The sequence below is a fragment of the Pleurodeles waltl genome, chromosome 8, assembly GCF_031143425.1.
Source record: "Pleurodeles waltl isolate 20211129_DDA chromosome 8, aPleWal1.hap1.20221129, whole genome shotgun sequence".
NCBI classification, from domain to species: Eukaryota; Metazoa; Chordata; class Amphibia; order Caudata; family Salamandridae; genus Pleurodeles; species Pleurodeles waltl.
The window spans coordinates 399475557-399495121 of record NC_090447.1 but is presented as its reverse complement, the minus strand read 5'-3'; the positions used below and the strand labels follow the sequence as shown (position 1 = coordinate 399495121).

At 44.3% G+C, this 19565-nt stretch overlaps 1 protein-coding gene across 2 annotated transcripts in view; it reads left to right on the top strand.

Annotated features, from left to right (window-relative positions):
- The window catches only part of TMEM131 (transmembrane protein 131), an 892454-nt gene that overhangs the window by 571274 nt on the left and 301615 nt on the right, over positions 1-19565 (top strand). For both annotated transcript variants that reach the window (XM_069204268.1, XM_069204267.1), the window contains exons 26-27: positions 135-286; positions 18457-18599. In XM_069204268.1, coding sequence (XP_069060369.1) covers positions 135-286; positions 18457-18599 — 295 coding nt within the window. The remainder of the gene's footprint in view (positions 1-134; positions 287-18456; positions 18600-19565) is intronic.

Below are 19565 nucleotides of genomic sequence, written 5' to 3'. Positions count from 1 at the left end.
ACAGGGGTCATTGCACTGTGCAGAATGTTGGATATTATATCATGACAAGTACAAGTTTAATGTGTTTTCTTCAGAAAAGTTGAAAAATACAATACATTATGTAATATTTGTTGTTTTTCTCATTGACTTTTAAGGGGCAACCTCTGCAGAGTAAATCTGGATTTGTAGAAGGTCCTTCTCGGCACTCGATTTTAAATATAATTTTAAAACCTGGAGAAAAAAAGTCAGTTCAAGTCAAATTCACTCCAGTTTTCAACAATACTGTATCCTCACTCATAATCATAAGGTATGTGAATAAGCACTATGCATTTGAATTTGGTCTACAAGTAGATGTGATCTTAAGAAATCTTCTTAGTAGGCACTCGGGGGAACCTTTGGGATGATTGTATGTATGTCTTGGATTCGGGATGATTTATTTTAATTTTTTTGCAGACATTGTTTGCTGATATTCACTTTTTAAGCGATATCCTGGAATTAGTCTATTACACAGTATATTAGCAGACGCTGAGATATCAGGGAAGACGGATTGGAGAATCAATGACTTCCATCAGAATGACAAATCAAACTTGGGACCGCGACACTGAAGTACCCAGTGCTAGGTTTTGCCAACTGTCTTTGAAGCTGGGCTATTACTCTTGTAATTCTGCAGTACCATTTTGTCCTGCTCCTGCAAGAAAGTGTCTACTCTCTGCTCCCTGATTGGACCTCCTACTGATGTAACTAGGGAGCTGATAATCCCAGCAAGGTGCAAATGGGCCGATTGTGGACAGGTCCAATCTGACAAATCCTTTGTAGACCATCATGTTCCACTTCCTGGTACAGAGTCTTGGAGGTTACCCGGATTTCCAGTCCACTGCATTCTGCCAACTTGGCAGATTTCTCTGTCTGGTTCTGCAGGAATAAGTGCCAACAATCCTTACCAGTCCTATCAGGAATGTCGAGTGAGTCCCATGTCTGGTGTTTATATCCCTCATTTTCAAGATGTTCTCCATCCCCTGCAAAATGCAGGACTTGATTCTGTCCTTTATCATTCTGCGAAGTAAACTTGTCAGCTGTTCCAGGCAATTGTTGTGGAGACCTGAGCACTTCCCACCTGTAGAGAAATCCTCACATAGGATTCCCCAGCCTGGCATTGTTTAGAAGTTCCCCTCTCCTTTGCAGCCACCACTTGATCTGGCCTATGATGAATGGTTTGTCAGTTGAAACTGAGAGGTCAACTGGAGTCTCTGAAGGGCTTTTAATTTAAGTCTCCCATAAAAAGTTCCTGGGTTGAAGGATGAGTGCAGATCCACAATCCGTGCAACCTGTCTAAGTGAGATCTGTTCTCTTAGGAAGTATTTCCTGTGTTTCTTTTGAATATGCGTGATCTTCTTTTGTGGAAGCTGCAATACTGCTGTGACTGATTGGTAACAAACCCAGAATAAGGTAATAGATAAAGCAGTTTTAACTCCAGCATGTCTCTTCATAAAAAAAAAAAAAACCCTAGCTTTGAAGCGGATGTACTGTATACTCTGATGGGACAATAGGTGCTGAGCACATTGGTTCACCAGCAAGGTCTTCCAGGAACTCAAAACATTTCACTTCTCTAACTCTGAGATACTTCACAACCAGCCTGCATTGCTTGATTACTCTCGAGGGGGCTGATAACACAGCAGACGGTAAGGACACAAATTCAGACACCTACCCCCTCTGAGTGAATAACAGGTAACTGCAATGTGGAGAAAAATAGGCACCCTTAGACTGACGTACTTTAGATTCAGAGGCACTATCCAGTCACCTGGGTGCAAATGTCCTGGAGTACATGAATCCCCACCATCTTGACTTGCCAATAGACTAGCCACTCATTTAAATCCCTGATGATGACCTTGTCTGTCACCACCCCAAAAATATTGCTAACAAAAGAATTCGGGCTGCAAAAAGATCCTCACACCTTTCCTGTCCACCTCCTGGTCTATGAAACCCTTCTCGGGACCCTAGAACTTGTGCATCTGGGACACTGAATTCGAGCCCTAAAACTCTCCGAAAACCTGTTACCGTTTAGAGCACTCAAGCGTCTCCTGTTGAGTATTTCTGCTTGGTGGTGTAATTTGCAAGCCTTGAGTGGATTGTTATAAGGAAAGAAGGGATTCTCCTTGTTTGTAGGAGGCTAGCCTGGTTTGTAGTGGGTACCTTGGGTACTTACACTAGGTCCAGTTATCCCTTGTTAGTGAATGTAGTAGTGTTCTAGCAGCTTAAGCTAATAGAGGTAGACATAGCACAGCAGCTTAGGCTGAACTAGGAGACATGCAAAGCTCATGCAATACCACTTATAGTTACATAGTACTTATACACAAGTAAAGACAATACTCAGTGTTACCAAAAATAAAGGTATTTATTTGGGTGACACAGTACCAAAAATATCTTAGAGACAATACTCCTTCTGGAGGTAAGTATTATACACAATATATACACTAGACACCAAAAGTAGACAATTAAATAATAATAGAGCAATGCAAACAGTAGGAAATCCTATAGAATGCAATGGGAGAAAATAGTTCTAGGGGCAACACAAACTATATACTAACAAGTGGAATGTGAATCACAAATTCCCCCCTAGACAAGTGTAGTCTGTGCAGAATTGCTGAGAGAGTAAGAATATAGTAAAGGTAAGTAAATTACCCCACCCCAGAGCCCAGAAAAGCAGGAGTAAAGTACTGCAAGTTTCCTTAGGACACACTACACCTCGTTTTGGGGATTTTGCAGCAGCCAACCACGTCTGCAAAGAACAACTGCTGGATTATTGGACCTGAAGACCTGCAAAGGAAGGGCACCAAGTCCAGAAGTCGAAGGAAGTTCCAGGAAGGACAGGAGCCCCTGCAACCCAGAAGAGGGTGCAAAAGAAGAGTCCCTGCTTTGTTGAAGACTGCAGAAATGCACCCTAGGAAGATGCCAGCGGGTTCCTGCATGATGCAAAAGATGTCCCACGGCGTGAAGATCGTTGCAGACGAGATTTCATGTTGGAAGGCGCCAACAAGCCTTGGCTACGGCAAAAGTGCGTTTTTCATCAAAATGACGCTGGATAGACCCAGGAGGGACCTGGGGGCCTCTACTCTGTGTGAGGAGGAAGAGGGGGCTCTCAGCACTTTAGAGAGCCCTCAGGATGCCAGCCAGCACCCCCAGAAGCCGCAGGATCCGAATTCAATTGACGTGCAAATCAGGATTGATGCAGCACAACAAAAGAAGGTTCCACGCCGCCGGAAAACAACTTGGCGAGTTGAGCATCTCAGGGTGGAGTGCTGGGGTCCTGGGCCAGGCTGTGCACAAAGGAATTTTGCAAAGAGTGCACAGAGGCCTCTGGAGGCAAAGAAGACACAAAACACAGGGGTACCATCGTTCTCGGGGAAGGCAAGGTCTTACCTCATCCAAATTTCGTCAGCAGGACCGCAGGACAGTCTGTCGATGATGTCCACCCTTTGTGTCCTTAGGAGGACGCTCAGCGCTGTGAGAAGAGTCCCAGGATACCAGTCGTCGCCTTGGAAGGTGCCTGTTTGGACCAGGGGAGTGACTCTGTCACTCCACAGGAAATTTCTTCGGTCCTTCTGGTGCAGGATGAAGACAGGGAGTCCCCAGAGCATGCACATCGTGGTAACTGTTGCAGTTGCTGACTTGGAGCTGAGGTTGCTGAAGGAAAGTGTCTCGTGTAGACACTTTGTTGCAGTTACAGCGTTTCATGGAGCAGGCTGTGGTTGATCTGATGTCAGAGGATGCTGAAGTTGTTGTAGAGGATTCCTGAAGGAAACTTGCATGCAGAATCTGAAGAGAACTTACAGGAGAGACCCTAAATAGCCTTGACATGGGGATTGGCTACCTTATCAGCTAAGGACCTATCAGGAGGGGTCTCTGATGTCACCTGCTGGCACTGGCCACTCAGAGGCCTCCAAAGTGCCCCCACACCTTGCAAAGCAAGATGGCTGAAGTCTGGGAAACACTGGAGGAGCTCTGGGTACCACCCCTGGGGTGGTGATGGACAGGGGAGTGGCCTCTCCCCTTTCCTTTGTCCAGTTTACCGCCAGAGCAGGGGAGAAGGGATCCCTGAACCGGTGTAGACTGGTTTATGCAAGGAGGGCACCATCTGTGCCCTTCAAAGCACTTCCAAAGGGAGGGGAGGATACCTCTCCCCAGCCTGTAACACATTTCCAAAAGGGAGAGGGTGTGACACCCTGCTCTCAGAGGAAATGCATTGTTCTGCCTTCCTGGGACTGGGCTGCCCAGACCCCAGGAGGGCAGAACCCTGTCTGTGAGGTGGCAGCAGCTGTAGCTGCAGTGCAAGCCTCAGAGAGCTGGTTTGGCAGTACTAGGTGTCCATGGTGGAGCCCCAAGGATGCATTGAATTGGCTCCCCAACACCAGATTTGGAATGAGGGGACACTTCCATGATCTTAGACATGTTACATGGCCAAATTAGGAGTAACCATTGTGAAGCTACATACAGGTACTGACCTATATGTAGTGCATGCGTGTAATGGCATCCCCGCACTCACAAAGTCCGGGGAAATGGCCCTGAACTATGTGGGGGCACCTTTGCTAGTGCAAGGGTGCCCTCACACTTAGTAACTTTGCACCTAACCTTCAGCAAGTGAAGGTTAGACATATACGGAACGTATAAGTTACTTAAGTGCAGTGAAAATGGCTGTTAAATAGTGTGTGCACTATTTCACGCAGGCTGCAATGGCAGTCCTGTGCAAAGGTTTGTTTGAGCTCCCTATGGGTGGCAAAAGAAATGCTGCAGCCCATAAGGATCTCCTGGAATCCCAATTCCCTGGGTATCTAGGTACCATATACTAGGGACTTATAAGGGGGGTCCAGTATGCCAATTGAAATTGGTAAATGTAGTCACTGGCCTACAGTGACACATTTAAAAGCAGAGAGAACATAAGCACTGAGGTTCTGATTAGCAGAGCCTCAGTGACACAGTTGGGCACTGCACAGGCAAACACATTAGGCCACAAACTATGAGCACTGGGGTCCTGGCTAGCAGGATCCCAGTGAGACAGGCAAACACTGACACACACTCACAAACTGGCCAAAAGTGGGGGTAACCATGCTAGAAAGAGGCTACTTTCTCACAGTGTTACCTACAGGTTTGTTAATTCTAGCCTTGAAGACATTATGTCATCCCTATCATCGAGCTGCAGTTAATGCAGAGAAGAAGCTTCCAAAGTGTGCTGATCCTGTTCTCCATCATTACTTCTCGACCCTTCTGGGAGACTCATTGGAAGGAGTGACCAGCTGAGAGTACCCTGCCTCATCTGCCCCTGCCTAAAATCTTCAGGCCGAAAATCCTTTTGATCGAGGCTTGAGCCTTGTCTAGCATTCCAAAGGTTGACACCAATTCTTGAGCTATTCAGGAAAGGCTTTCTTAAGAGACCCTCTTGAACTACTAGTGGTCCTGCTTCAAATGCAGACTGGTTCCCCATCCCTAGGAGGGATTCCCTAACTCCTCCAAGGGTTATCCAGTGATCGAGCGGGTGGATGGGGTTGAAGGAGAGGTTAGGGGCAGCTGTTATTGCCCTCAGTTCAATCCACTTTTTTTTATATTGGTAGTAAGAATGGTGGGAGGTAGACGAATAGGAGGGAAGAGCAGATACATCTGGGATTGGTAGATTCTCATGGTTGACAACTGACCCTGGTTTCAAATAATGCAGATAGAATCTCCCCCATCAAAAAAACAAAAAAAAATCACGAGTTTTTAGTTTGTAGGATCCCTTCTTAAACCCTTAGAAAAAACACTAATGCCTGATAACACCACACTAAAAGACCTATGATAAGCCAGTCACATGTTGTTGACCCCTTAGGGGTTAAAAATTCCTGTGTAACGAAAAACTGACGGAAACTACCATGTTGTGTAGGTAAATTTGTTGGAAATCTGAGAAACGTCTTCTTAAGCACATTGTACTGGCCAGGCAGTCAGGGAGAAGGTGGACTTGCACCCAGCGCTCAAAACCTTTTGATGTATCATGTTTCAATACAGTCCAGGAGTGATATCCTTGACCAAAAGAACCTGAACCAGCATTTTGCTTGCTACGGCTTCACATTTCCAAGTTTATCACCTGAGGGCATGCTGAGACCATAGTAAACCAATATGTGTCTGTTCATGTTCAGGAGACCCAGGGAAAAAATGTTGGAGGCCAAGTCCTGGTAAGCGTATGTCCCTGTGCAAAGAAGACTGAAAAAAATTCCCATGCTTTGGGAAAAAAGTGTTAAAAATCTGCCAAACATATGTTGAAAGTGTTCTACTGGCCATCACCTCTGAGCAAGTTACATTTAGTTTAGACAAATAGATTCCTTAAGTCGTATAGAATTAGAATTATTTATAGTTTTTACACTTTACATGTAGTCCTTAATTTATGATCTGTCATTAAATGAAGAGTGCTTCATTAAGAGTGATTCTGAGGGATACTTCTGAAACGCAGATTCCTTACCTTTAGAATATTCAAAGATGCCTGACTGGATCTAGAAACATTTTCAGAAGTGCTCAGGCGTGCCAATAGGTAGTGCTGTTTGGCTCCACTCTGATTCTGTACCACCCTTGAATTTGCGGACTGGTGCTATATGTAAGCACTACTCCTGCCCATTGACATAATTTCCTTTTTTACATGCCTGATCACAGATCAGGAGTTTTGCTACTAACTTTGTTGGTCTTCTGAGGACCCCTAAATATGACTTTGGTGTACTAGGATATGATGTGCCAACCAAAAGTGACAGGATTAAAGTCATGCTAAGGCTGCATGGAGCAGGTATTGGTCACTGCCCCGCTTCTGGTTATGTCTGTGTTACTTGGAACTGGGCCCAAGTCGTGCATCAAGTGTGCCCTCATGCACGGCAAGGAGATTGGGGACTGAGCGGTGAAAGTCTGCGCTGCTGAACAAAAGAAGTCATGGTAGAAACAGAGATCCCTCTCAAAGTTGCAGGTCTGGTCGACCTCTGAGAACACATAATCAAAAAATCCACTCTCTGGCCAAAGTTTTCCATGAAGTCTTAGGTGATATCTAGATACAAGGACAAAGAAGGCAAGTGGGGACTCTACCTCCTCTCACCACTGTAAGTCTAGTGAGAAGGCACAAGGGCGTCAAGACAGATCATGCTCCTACTACATCTCCTGACTTTTAATTGATCACTTAATGGGTCTTGGTGCACTACAGAACAACCTGGTCCCCCAGCAAATAGCGGCCTTCAAAGATGTAGAGCTTTGGTGAAATTTAAAGTCCCTCTGGTGAGCCTACGGGCTGCACTGAGTCACAGGGATTTCTAGTCTAACTCCAGTAAGTTCTCCTTCAGCACTGTCTGCTCCCACAGGGCCCTTACCAAGTCTACTCCGGCACCAACGTCACCACCGCTGATCTACCCTGAATCAATGTCGGCCCAATCTAAGCATAGATTGTGTTCTGAAATTATACCGCCATATTCCAGTCCAATACCTCTGCCCTTACACCAGCACCAACAGGTGTTTGCTATTTTGGTACTGATTTTGGGACTCAGGGCAAGAAGCACCCAGAGCCCATGAAGACACTGATGATGAAAAGGGTGGGAGCAGGTTACTCTCCCTCCATACACGGAGGATTATTTGTATGTATACTTATAAAATCAAAATGACAGAGAGCTGGACAGAAATCTAGACATCTCCTAAAGCAGAAGTAGACTCTCCCCAGGGACAGTAAAGGATGATTGGTGGTGGTGATTTGGAGGGCAGCTGAAGCACTAGAACTGCAGTTGCCCACCATAGAGAGGAAAGCATATTTAATGAGAGGTTCTTCAACCAGGGCCAGCTCATCAAAGTAGTTTGTCATTTAATGAAGCCATTAACGATAACCATTTGGCTAGATGAGCTAAGGTATGCTTATGCTTTCGAGTCATCAGACCTGTGGCTAAGTGTTATAGACATCCTGTGATCTGAAATAAGCAACTTTCACTAGAGAGCCTGATTGTTTGAGCTCTAACAAAGATTAATCCAAATTCCTTGAAAAGGATTGATGCTTTCGGAAGGAGAATGTTTTCAGTGGCCATTCTAGTGTTTACATCTGTTAATGCAGTTTGGCTTCTGCTGAGATACGCCCATGCCTTTTGTGAAATGGCAGGTCACCTCTTACTGGCTGTATTGCAGAACCAAAGGGCTTCACTAGCCCAAATTATACATGATGGTAAGGATGCATCCAAGTATGTGCTTGTGGCTTACCTGGACACTACAGACTGCATCAGCAGAGCTATTGGCACCAGAGTTGTACTCAAATAGTAGGCCTGGATACGAACAACTGGGTTTTCTGGGGACGTGAATGCATCCTTAATGGACATGCCTTTCGATGCCTCCAGGTTATGTAGAGAGAATGATGATTCAATGCCAAAATGATTCGAGGATAATTGTGCCTTGGGGCGATTGACGCCATCTAAACAGTTTTCTCACACATATAGAAAATATAGAACTATTACAAGGAGCTAGCTTAAAAACACAAGCTGTCCAAACCTGTGCCACAACAATCAGCCCAGTGTTTTTCAGGCTGCCTATGTCGCCTGGCAGCAATGTTCATTCCAGAAGACAGCAATCCTCCAATTCCTTATTGCTTGCTGCAGCTGCTACCAAAAGGGTTTAGTTTGCCCTCGTAGGCTTATGTCTGGCCTCCCTGCCTGGATCCATCATGTCAGACAGATAGGTCTTGGGAATTACTAAATGGGGTTATGTCCTGCATGTCCCACCTCTCTCGGCATGTCTTTCAAAGAAGCACTCTGCAGTTCTAAAGGAGGAAGTCAACTTTCTGTAGTTCAAGGGTGCAGTTGAGCAGGTGCTAGACTTGGAGAAGAAACAGGTTTCTGCTTGTGTTACTTTTTCATTCCAAAGGATCGGGGTCTCATACCTATGTAGGACCTTTGCCCGCTGAATTCCTTTCTGAGGAAGTACAGGCTCACAATGCTTGCTCTGGCTCAGATCCAGTGAGTGCTGGATCTAGGAGTTTGGATGGTGTCCTTGGACTTGTATGATGCTAGATTTATTTGCCATTGTTAAGAATTCTGCATGTTGGTGTTCTCTCCAAGGCCTGCAATAGGCTCCGCATTCCATCTGAAATGAACAGATGGTCTCCAGTATGCATTTCCACTTCTAATTCTCCTGTCTTGAGGTCTCAAGTACTTTTTTTGGCCCAGACTGAGTGAGGAGAGTGTGGCATCCAGAGCATGTGTTCTCTGATGAGGCTTCCATTTCCGGAGGACCTCCTGCCTTATCAACAGGCCACATGTGCTGCACCCGGGCCTACACAACCAACGTTTCTGTTTGTGGAGAGGCCGCTAAATGAGTTTGACTTGCTTTCCGAGATGGTTGATGCTATGCTTGTAGCCACATGCTCGTTCATGAAGACTATGTTGGGTACCACCAAAAAAATGTGGTGCCCAAAATCTGATATCTTACAAGCCAAACCTTTTGATATTCTTGTGTTTGTTTTTTCATTATACCAATTGGGCCTTGCACTAGGCACATTAGAAGCTGTTTGGTTGGCTTTTCTGAGTTTAACTGACCAACCACCTTTTCTCAAGTAAACAATTGTGGTGTGTTTTATAAAAGGTTTGATTCACATGTTTCCTCCCCGAAACCATTTGTTATTCCCTAATGAGATTTGCACTTGATTTTGGCATTTTCGCGGCCTTAGAGGTTGTTCCAACTGTTCCTTAAGGCTTTTGGCACTTAAGTCTTCCTCTTTGCGTTTGTCAACATCTGCATGAATGAGCTGCGGGTGTTTTCAGTGCAGCTGCCCTACACCACCTTCATTATTCCCTTCCATGTTGGCTAGTTAATGACTGTTGGGGTTTTTTACCCTGCCTCACCCCTCAAAACAGAAAGAGAGACTGTCACTTTGACCCTAAGAGGGTGATGAACTTTGACATCAACCTCACAGAGGACAATCATGTGAATGATCAGCTCTTCATGGAGTTTTCTGGCGTAAGTAAAGTTCAAGCGGTGGAAAAGAGGAGTCAGTTGAAGTGGGAGCCCTCTGCTTTACAATCAGCTATGCCCTGGCCAAGTAGCGCCTTTGAAGGCTTTGGGGCCCATTCCACGAGGGGCAAAGCTGCTACAGTGCCTTTGCCAAGAGGGCTTACCTGTTCTAGTTGTCTGTGACACAGGCAGTCATGGATATGTTTGCTAAACGCTGCTTTCTGGTAAGTAAGGAATGTCATTTTTCCCACTCTTATTATGCCGGAGTTTTTATCTGAGTCCATGTCCTCCATCTTGGAAGGAACTGCTGTAGTATTTGTTTTAAAGGCGAGGCATCCATCACTGGATGCTCTATCTAGCGGCAGATCACTCACTGCCCTCCACTTTCTGAGGACTAGCCTCCTTAACATCTAGAAATGTCCCAGGTTAGAAGACTGTCACATTGTCCCAGATAATGTATCCTGATAGACACATCTAACCACAAATTCCTCATCTTCTGAATACCCGCCTACTCCAGACTGAATCCAGAGAATTTTCAGCAGCAATTCCCTTATACATTGTGCAGCTCATTGTTTTTCTGCCCCACCCCAGATGTGAACATGAGGCCACTATATATGCACCACCTCTGTGCGCTAACGTAAGTTCTTTTGTTTCCAGGCCTTTCAAAGCAGATCGCGAGCTCGGTCCCTTTCTTCTGTTAGACTCATGTCTATTTTTTCACATTTATTTCTAAATAAATTTTTCCATTGTGCAAGGGATATGCCCCCACCTAAAACAAAAGGGCTCAAACCATGTAAGGCAGATCTCGATGACATACCCTCACAAAGTATGTCTGTGATGTCATGGCTCCAAAAACAACTCTGCATCCGGGGACAGATGCTTGAAGATATACCCAAAAGCCATGCATGACCCTGAATTCAAACTCTGAATTGTGGACTACCAGAAAATGTCGAAGCTAGGAGAAGTTCAGCTGAAGTCAAGGGGGCAGGCACACTCCTGCACCTGAGGCTGATCTCACAGTTGCTCTATGTTGCAGTCTACAGGTAAGTTTAAAAAATGTTGAAGAAAACACAGGCAGTCCAAACATGGCTCCACTTTGTCCCACTACTCCTGCCATGCAATGTTATGGGTACTGCTAGGCTGCAAACTCAGACTCCAACTAGGTATTCAGTTCCAGGCTTACTTCCATTACATCCCACACCTCTTATAACACCACAACCCAAGTTGCAGTTCTACATGTCAATGTCTGCACCAACACCACTGATGTTGGAGATGGGGCCGATAATCATTTTGAATGTTGACGCGAACCCGGAGTGACCTTCAGTGACATTGCACCAAATCCGTTCTTATCTACAGTCTGATCTGGAGTCTCTTACACACCTCTTACAGTAATATGCTGATCAGTCACAACTCTGTGGTGATGAAAACCTACTTTATGACCTGCAGCATGCCAGTGGCCTGGATACCTCGTGGGCACTGGCCGCTACTTGCCTCTACCTTCTGTGGTTACAGAAGAGTCTGCCTCCTTTGCTACTATCATTCTAATGGCAGCTGAAGCTTTAAATATGACTATTCCTTCAACTTAAGTCAAAACTAATGCTCTTACTGAAGTCCTGCACCCAGGACAAATTAATCAGGACCTCTGGTGCAGTTTAATGAGGGATTGACAAATATACTGCTGGACACATGGTCATAAACAAGAATATTGCCTGCTAGTCAAGGGCAGATTTCAAGGCTGCGCAGGCCTTCTCCAGGGAACCCTACCTACCTCCTATAACACCCCTCTCCGAGAGGCATGTGGTTCAGGACTCTACTAGCCGATTGTACCCCAACTCATTTCTGACCACCTGCTAGACCAGGGAGACAAGCACATGTAGGAATTTACTAAAAGGATCTTCCTCTTTGTCAGCTTTGCATTAAGGTCAGTTAATACCAGCTAACCACTGGGGACCAGAAACTTTAAGCTATGATATGAGCATTTATCCTTCGATCCTGCTGCCCTTTTCGGATGACATCCTGCACCTGAGTCTACACAACCTACACCTCTGTGCATGGTGAATGAACAGCAGCAGTTGGTGGCTTTCAACGTTTCTCCTGAAGTAGTGGGTGCCATCCTGGCAGCCAGGTGTCCCTCAACATTATTACTGTACAGCCGATGCTGGGAAAAGTTTGTTTTCCAGTGTTCCTTCCATAAACTTCAGCCTTTATAGGCACAGTTAGTTGATATCTTATAGGCCTGTTTTTCCTTGGCTCAGCAAGACCTTGCTCTGGCAACAGTTAAAGGTCATCTTTAGTCTTTCTATAGTTGCCTGATCAGTTGTTGCTCTTTAAATTCCGTGTTATGAGGCTCTTGATGGGTCAAAATTAAAACACAAATAAGGGTATAAAATAGATGGTAATTGTCCTGAGCAGACCCATGGAATTTTAAGTTTAGGAGAGGGACAGTGGGTACTTAATCTCTCTGACGGACCACACAGAATCTTGAACTCTGGCAGTTGCTAAATCAGCAAACTGTTCAGCTTCAGGTCCAGAAAACTATTTAGCCAAAGCCAAATTCCTTAAATACCATCCAGAGCTTGTCACATCTCAGATTATTTTTATACTTTCATCTTTTTACAATATCTAACAGAGATGTACCCAGAGTATAGTTTATAATTAACAAAATTATTTTATAAAATGACCATCTTGTACCTTGCTGTTAATTTATAAAATTATCACCTTGCACCTATATTATTCAACCAAGTTCAACCCTCTTATATTTACAGTGTGGTAATTTCCCTTGTTCAGCTTTATTTTAACAACTGACTGTCACGCTAAGCAAAAGACTTTCAGACCGCATAACTATCTAAATCCTATTTTGTTCAGCCATACTTCCATATTTACTTCTAATAGCATTACCCATTAAATATTAAACCTCACTACATCAAATAATTTCATGAAGAGGTGAAGGCTGTTGAGGCCCTGTGTTTCAAGCTAATCAAACGTTTGTTTGTAAATAGCCCTGTCTCAGAGGAAACTTTAAGTTGAACAAGATTTTTCCTTTACAAGGTGCCTCTAAGTTGAACCACTTTAAAGAATACATGTATAGTGTCCAGAATACATTTTGGAGTGGCTATGTGTAGATTATGCGATACAGTCTCCAGTTAACTTATTTTCACTTGATAAAAATCATACTGAGCTTGCATTATTGAAGGGAAGATCAGTTTCATTATTCAAAGTGTTGTTACTGATGTCAGGCATTGTGCCAATATCTCATCTTAGAACATGTGCGCCAACTCTAATATGTTGCTTTAAGACAAATATTTGGTGCGCTGCAGATAAACATGCTGTGCACTGTTCCTGCAATCTAGTGTTGGGCTCGGAGTGTTACAAGTTGTTTTTCTTCAAAGAAGTGTTTTCGAGTCACGGGACAGAGTGAGTCCTCCCTACACAGATCAACACAGTCTGTAATCTGTGTTTGTCACCGGACCACCGAGAGAATACTTGCGAAGCCTGCAGGTCCTTCCGTTCGAAGAAGACCTTGAGGGATCGAAGTGCGAGACGACTGTAAATGGTGTCGAAGAGTTCCGAGCACCTCGACGTTGAGGAAGAGGAGATGGCCATCTCCATCCAAGGTTCCGATTTGGACGACTCTGACTCAGACCGACCACCCACAGCAGGCCAGCACGTGGTTACGCCTGCCCTGACCCAAGCCCAAAGTCAGTCCAAGACGAAACAAAAGGCCTGGGGGACGCCACTGCCGGAAGGCCATGGCTCAACCCACAAGAGATCAAGCGGTGACCAAGCAACACCTTTGGCACCGAAAAAGGCCACATCCACGCCGAAGTCTTCGGACTCGAGCCGAGACACCGTGTCTGAGAAAACTCGACATCGACTCATCGAGTCGAAACCTCGAAAGAGTCTTTCGGAACTGAGGCCTACTATCAGCATGGGCATTTTGGTGCCGAAAAAACGGCTTCGGAGCCGAAAAAAGCCTCATATACAGAGGAACATGGACTTTCAAAGCAAATGAAAGAAAGACACAGATTCGAGGAGGAACTTCACCAAATGGAGGAGTTTGATGAGACACAGGCAAGGTTACAGATCCATAAGGATGCTGGAAAAATCCAAACAGCACCTCCTCTCAAATTTAAAAGGAAACTGGCTTTCCAAGGGCGTTCAGACACTGAGCAGCCAAAGGCTAAAGTGCCCAGAGAACAATCTCCGCCACGCCAGTTTTCCCCAGCAAATTCTCCTCCGCATTCTCCTCAAAGAACGGTTTCTCCTCTTGCCACACCCACTGCACAGTCACCCATACACACTGTGCAGTCGCAACAAGATACAGACCCATGGGACCTTTATGATGACCCTGTGTCGGACAATAGCTCGGAGTACTATCCTTCTAAACCCTCTCCACCCAAAGATAGCACCTCCTACACACAGGTCTTGGCTAGGGCGGCTGCATTCCACAATGTGAGCATGCACACAGACCTATTAGAGGACGACTTTCTCTTTAATACCTTGTCCTCAACGCATGCTTCTTACCAAAGTCTGCCCATGCTCCCAGGTATGCTTAAACATGCCCAACAGATTTTTCAGGAGCCCGTGAAGGGTAGACCCATAACACCAAGAGTGGAAAAGAAATACAAGCCACCTCCAGCAGACCCAGTATTCATCACCAAGCAGCTACCCTCAGACTTGGTAGTGGTCAGCGCAGCAAGGAAGGGAGCCAACTCGCAGTCATCTGGAGATGCACCACCTCGAGATAAGGAGAGTAAGAAGTTTGACGCGGCAGGAAAGAAGGTAGCGTCACAAGCTGTCAATCAGTGGCGCATAGCGAACCCCCACGCCCTCATTGGGACGAGATGAGCGACATTATCCAACATCGCCCCAAGGAATACCAGAAAAGATCTCAGCAAGTGGTAGAGGAGGGACAGGCGATAACTAATATCAAATAAGATCTGCATTAGATTCCGCCAATACTGCGGCAAGAACAGTGAACACTGCAGTGACAATTAGACGCCATGCATGGCTTAGATCCTCAGGTTTCAAACCAGAGATTCAACAGGCTGTCCTCAACATGCCATTCAACCAACAACAGCTATTTGGCACACAAGTGGACACAGCCATTCAAAAGATGAAAAAGGACACTGATACAGCCAAAGCAATGGGAGCGCTTTACTCATCCCAATACAGAGGGACATTCAGAAAAACGCAGTATAGGGGAGGTTTTAGACCACAGTCATCAGAACCATCCACCTCTCAAACAAAACCCTCATACCAATTACAGTATCAGAGAGGGGTGTTTTGCGGGTCCTTCAGAGGACAATTCCCAAGGTCCAGGGGAAAATTCCAAACCACAAAGCAGGCCACTAACACCAAGCAGTGACTTTGCCATCACCTTCCCCCAACACACATCCCCTGTGGGAGGAAGACTGGAAATGTTTCACAATCAATGGTCAAACATAACAACGGACACATGGGTACTATCAATTATCCAACATGGTTACTGCATAGAATTCAAACATTTTCCTCCAGATATTCCCCCAAAAGCACACAAACTATCGTTGCAACTTCTAACTTTGTTACAAACAGAGGTGCAAGCACTTTTAACAAAACAGGCCATAGAACTAGTACCTCATCTACAAAAAGGAACAGGGGTCTATTCCCTGTACTTTCTTACTCCCAAAAAGGACAAAACACTAAGACCAATATTAGATCTCAGGACCCTTAACCTATACGTCAAATCAGAACACTTTCACATGGTGACACTACAAGATGTAGTCCCATTACTAAAACCGGGAGAATACATGGCAACACTGGACTTGCAAGATGCGTATTTTCATATACCTATCCATCCATCTCACAGAAAATACCTCAGGCTTGTTATACAATGAAAACATTACCAATTCAAGGTATTACCCTTCGGGATAACAACAGCCCCCAGAGTATTTACAAAATGCCTTGCTGTGGTAGCGGCATACATAAGGAGACAACACATGCATGTATTCCCATATCTCGACAATTGGCTAATAAAGGCCAACACTCAACAGCAGTGTCAAAATCACACACGTTATGTAATAGATACCCTACACACACACACACACACACACACACACACACACACACACACACACACACACACACACACACGGGTTTTCTATAAATTACCAAAAATCACACTTGCAACCATCCCAAACTCAGCAATACTTTGGAGCTACACTCAAAAAGCAATTGCAAGTCCAAGCCTACAAAGGGTACAGTCATTCCACACCATGGTACCAAAAATACAACCAAATCAACATTACACAGTCAGATTTGTGATGAGACTCCTAGGAATGATGGCATCATGCATCACAATTGTCCCAAGCGCACGGTTACACATTCGGCCCTTACAGCAGTGCCTTGCAAAACAATGGTCGCAGGCACAGGGTCACCTCCAAGATCTAGTGTTGATAGACCGCCAAACACACTATTCGCTTTAGTGGTGGAACCCCATAAATTTAAACAAAGGGCGGCCTTTTGAAGACCCTGTGCCTCACATCATTCTCACAACAGATGCATCAATTATTGGGTGGGGAGCACACCTCAACAATCACATTATACAAGGACAGTGGGACAACCAGCAAAAACAGCTACACATAAACCACTTAGAGCTACTAGCAGTTTTTCTAGCACTAAAAGCTTTTCAACCTCTTCTAGCTCACAAACACATTCTTGTCAAAACAGACAATATGACAACAATGTACTACTTAAACAGGGGGATCGCACTCATCACAACTTTGCCTCCTAGCACAAAAAATTTGGCATTGGGCAATTCACAACAATATTCGCCTAATAGCGCAATACATCCCAGGCATTCACAATCAATTAGCGGACAATCTCAGTCGAGATCACCAGCAAACTCACGAGTGGGAAATACATCCCCAGGTACTACAAAAATACTTTCGCCAGTGGGGGACACCAGACATAGATCTGTTCGCCACAAACCAAAACGCAAAATGCCAAAACTTCACCCACACACTCAGTCCAAGGGCAATGCTCTATGGATCAATTGGTCATGGATATTTGCTTACTCTTTTCCCCCTCTCCCACTCATTCCTTTTCTAGTCAACAAACTGCGTCAAAACAAACTCAAACTAATACTCATAGCACTGACGTGGGCACGTTAACCGTGGTACACGACACTGTTAGACCTCTCAGTAGTACCTCACCTCAAACTCCCAAACAGACCAGACCTGTTAACGCAACACAAACAACAGATCAGACACCCCAATCCAGCAATACTCAATCTAGCAATCTGGCTCCTGAAGTCTTGGAGTTTGGCTATCAAAATCTTCCAAACGAGTGTATGGAAGTCATTAAACAGTCAAGAAAACCTACCACCAGACATTGCTATGCTAATAAATGGAAAAGATTTGTTTTCTGCTGCCAAGCAAAACGCATCACACCGTTGGATGCGTCCACACAGGACATCGTAGGCTATTTTCTACACCTACAAAAAGCAAATCTTGCCTTTTCATCCATCAAAATACACCTCACTGCAATTTCGGCTTACTTGCAAATTAAACACACAAAATCACTATTTAGAATACCAGTCATTAAAGCCTTCATGGAAGGACTAAAGCGGATCATACCTCCAAGAACTCCACCAGTACCCTCGTGGAATCTTAATATTGTACCTACACGACTCATGGGTCCACCTTTTGAACCCATGCATTCTTGTCAAATCCAATTCTTAACTTAGAAAGTGCCATTTCTAGTAGCTATCACTTCATTACGAAGAGTTGGTGAAATACAGGCTTTCACTATTGAGGAACCCTTTATACAAGTACACAAACATAAAGTTGTTCTCCGCACAAATCCAACATTTCTAACAAAAGTCATTTCACTGTTTCATTTAAGCCAAACAGTGGAACTCCCAGTCTTCTTCCCACAGCCAGACTCCGTGTCAGAAAGAGCACTGCATACATTAGATATAAAAAGAGGTCTAATGTACTATATAGACAGAACAAAACCATTTAGTAAAACCAAACAGTTGTTCGTCGCATTCCACAAACCCCATGCTGGTAACCCTATATCCAAACAAGGCATAGCCACATGGATAGTTAAATGCATACAAGCTTGTTACCTAAAAGCTAAAAGAGAACTACTCATTATACCAAAGGCACACTCCACTAGAAAAAAAGGAGCAACAATGACCTTTCTAGGTAATATACCAATGACAGAGATTTGTAAGGCAGCCACTTGGTCCACACCTCATACTTTTACCAAACACTACTGTGTAGATGTGTTGGCAACACAACAAGCCACAGTAGGACATGCTGTACTTAGAACATTATTTCAAACAACTTCAACGCTGTATTATTTCTGAGTGTGCATGCTGTATCATTATTTTGTAATCAGGGGTTACATTAATAAAGACCTTGTTTGTCAACCATAATTTGCATTCAGTACCTGATCCATGTGAAAAACTCACTGCGTATTCTAATAAAAATAGTAATCATTGTTATCTTTCCATAGAAACAACTTGACTGTGATGGATATGCTAGTAGTAGAAGGGACAGGAACAACTGAGAGTCTGAGGGTTGCAGGCAAGCCTCCCGGCCCAGGAAGTTCCTTGCGATTTAAAATCACTGAAGCATTGTTAAAAGATTGCACAGATAGTAAGTACTGCTAAGCTACCAAGTGTCTTATACATATGCAATGGATTAAATTTCTTACTTTTGTATTAAGGCTTGCTATGAGACATTGTTTTCTTTTAATATCTGGAAACAACACATTCATTACTAAGCATGTATTTAATCTGTTGTGTGGTCTGTCTGATTACCTAAACACCAGTGTTAGACTACTTCAAAGGGAACGCTCTGACATGACACCCAGAAATGCAGTCTTCAGACCCTAGCCTTTTATATTTTTTGTGTCACTCATACTCAGTCAGCTTCCCATTAAGTGACCCTAAATTGTTTTTATTTGCAATTTTGGCCCATAGTGCAAGACTGCTAAATAATCTATGCAGCTGCTCTTCATAGTCAGGCAGCAGTCCATTTCTGATGGAATTTTGTCAGCAATGCTCCTGCTCACCTGTAGGTGGTGCATGTACCTCCACAGTGAGTATTCAATCCCAGAAGAGCAGAGCTGCATATAAGCACCATCCTTGCACGTTGACATCAGTTCCTTTATTCCCACACCCTTTGACACTGATCCAAGGCTCCACTCCCTCTCACACTCTTAACAACTTTTAAATAAATAAAAAATAATTACGCTTACAATGTGCCAGGGATGATGCCACTCCCAAATTAACATACTTCAAACCTTGTGATTGGAAGAATCAAATGTTGGTCATGGACCCACACAAAACATGTTTCTGGTGCTTGGGCTCTGATCATGAATCAAACTTGTATGATAAATACAATTTAATTCACCTGAAGGCAAATGGGGAATAGAAGGCAAAGCTCTACATCGACAAACAAATAAATGATGCTGTCAAACATTGGAACCTTCTGCTCAGTGATGCCATTATACTTTTGAAAGAATTGTGCATTTTTTTCTGCCTCGTGGTACTGTGGGGGCCTTTAAATATCACAGCTTTCTCTCCCTCCCTGGATATCCTTGCTTGGCACGTACAAAAA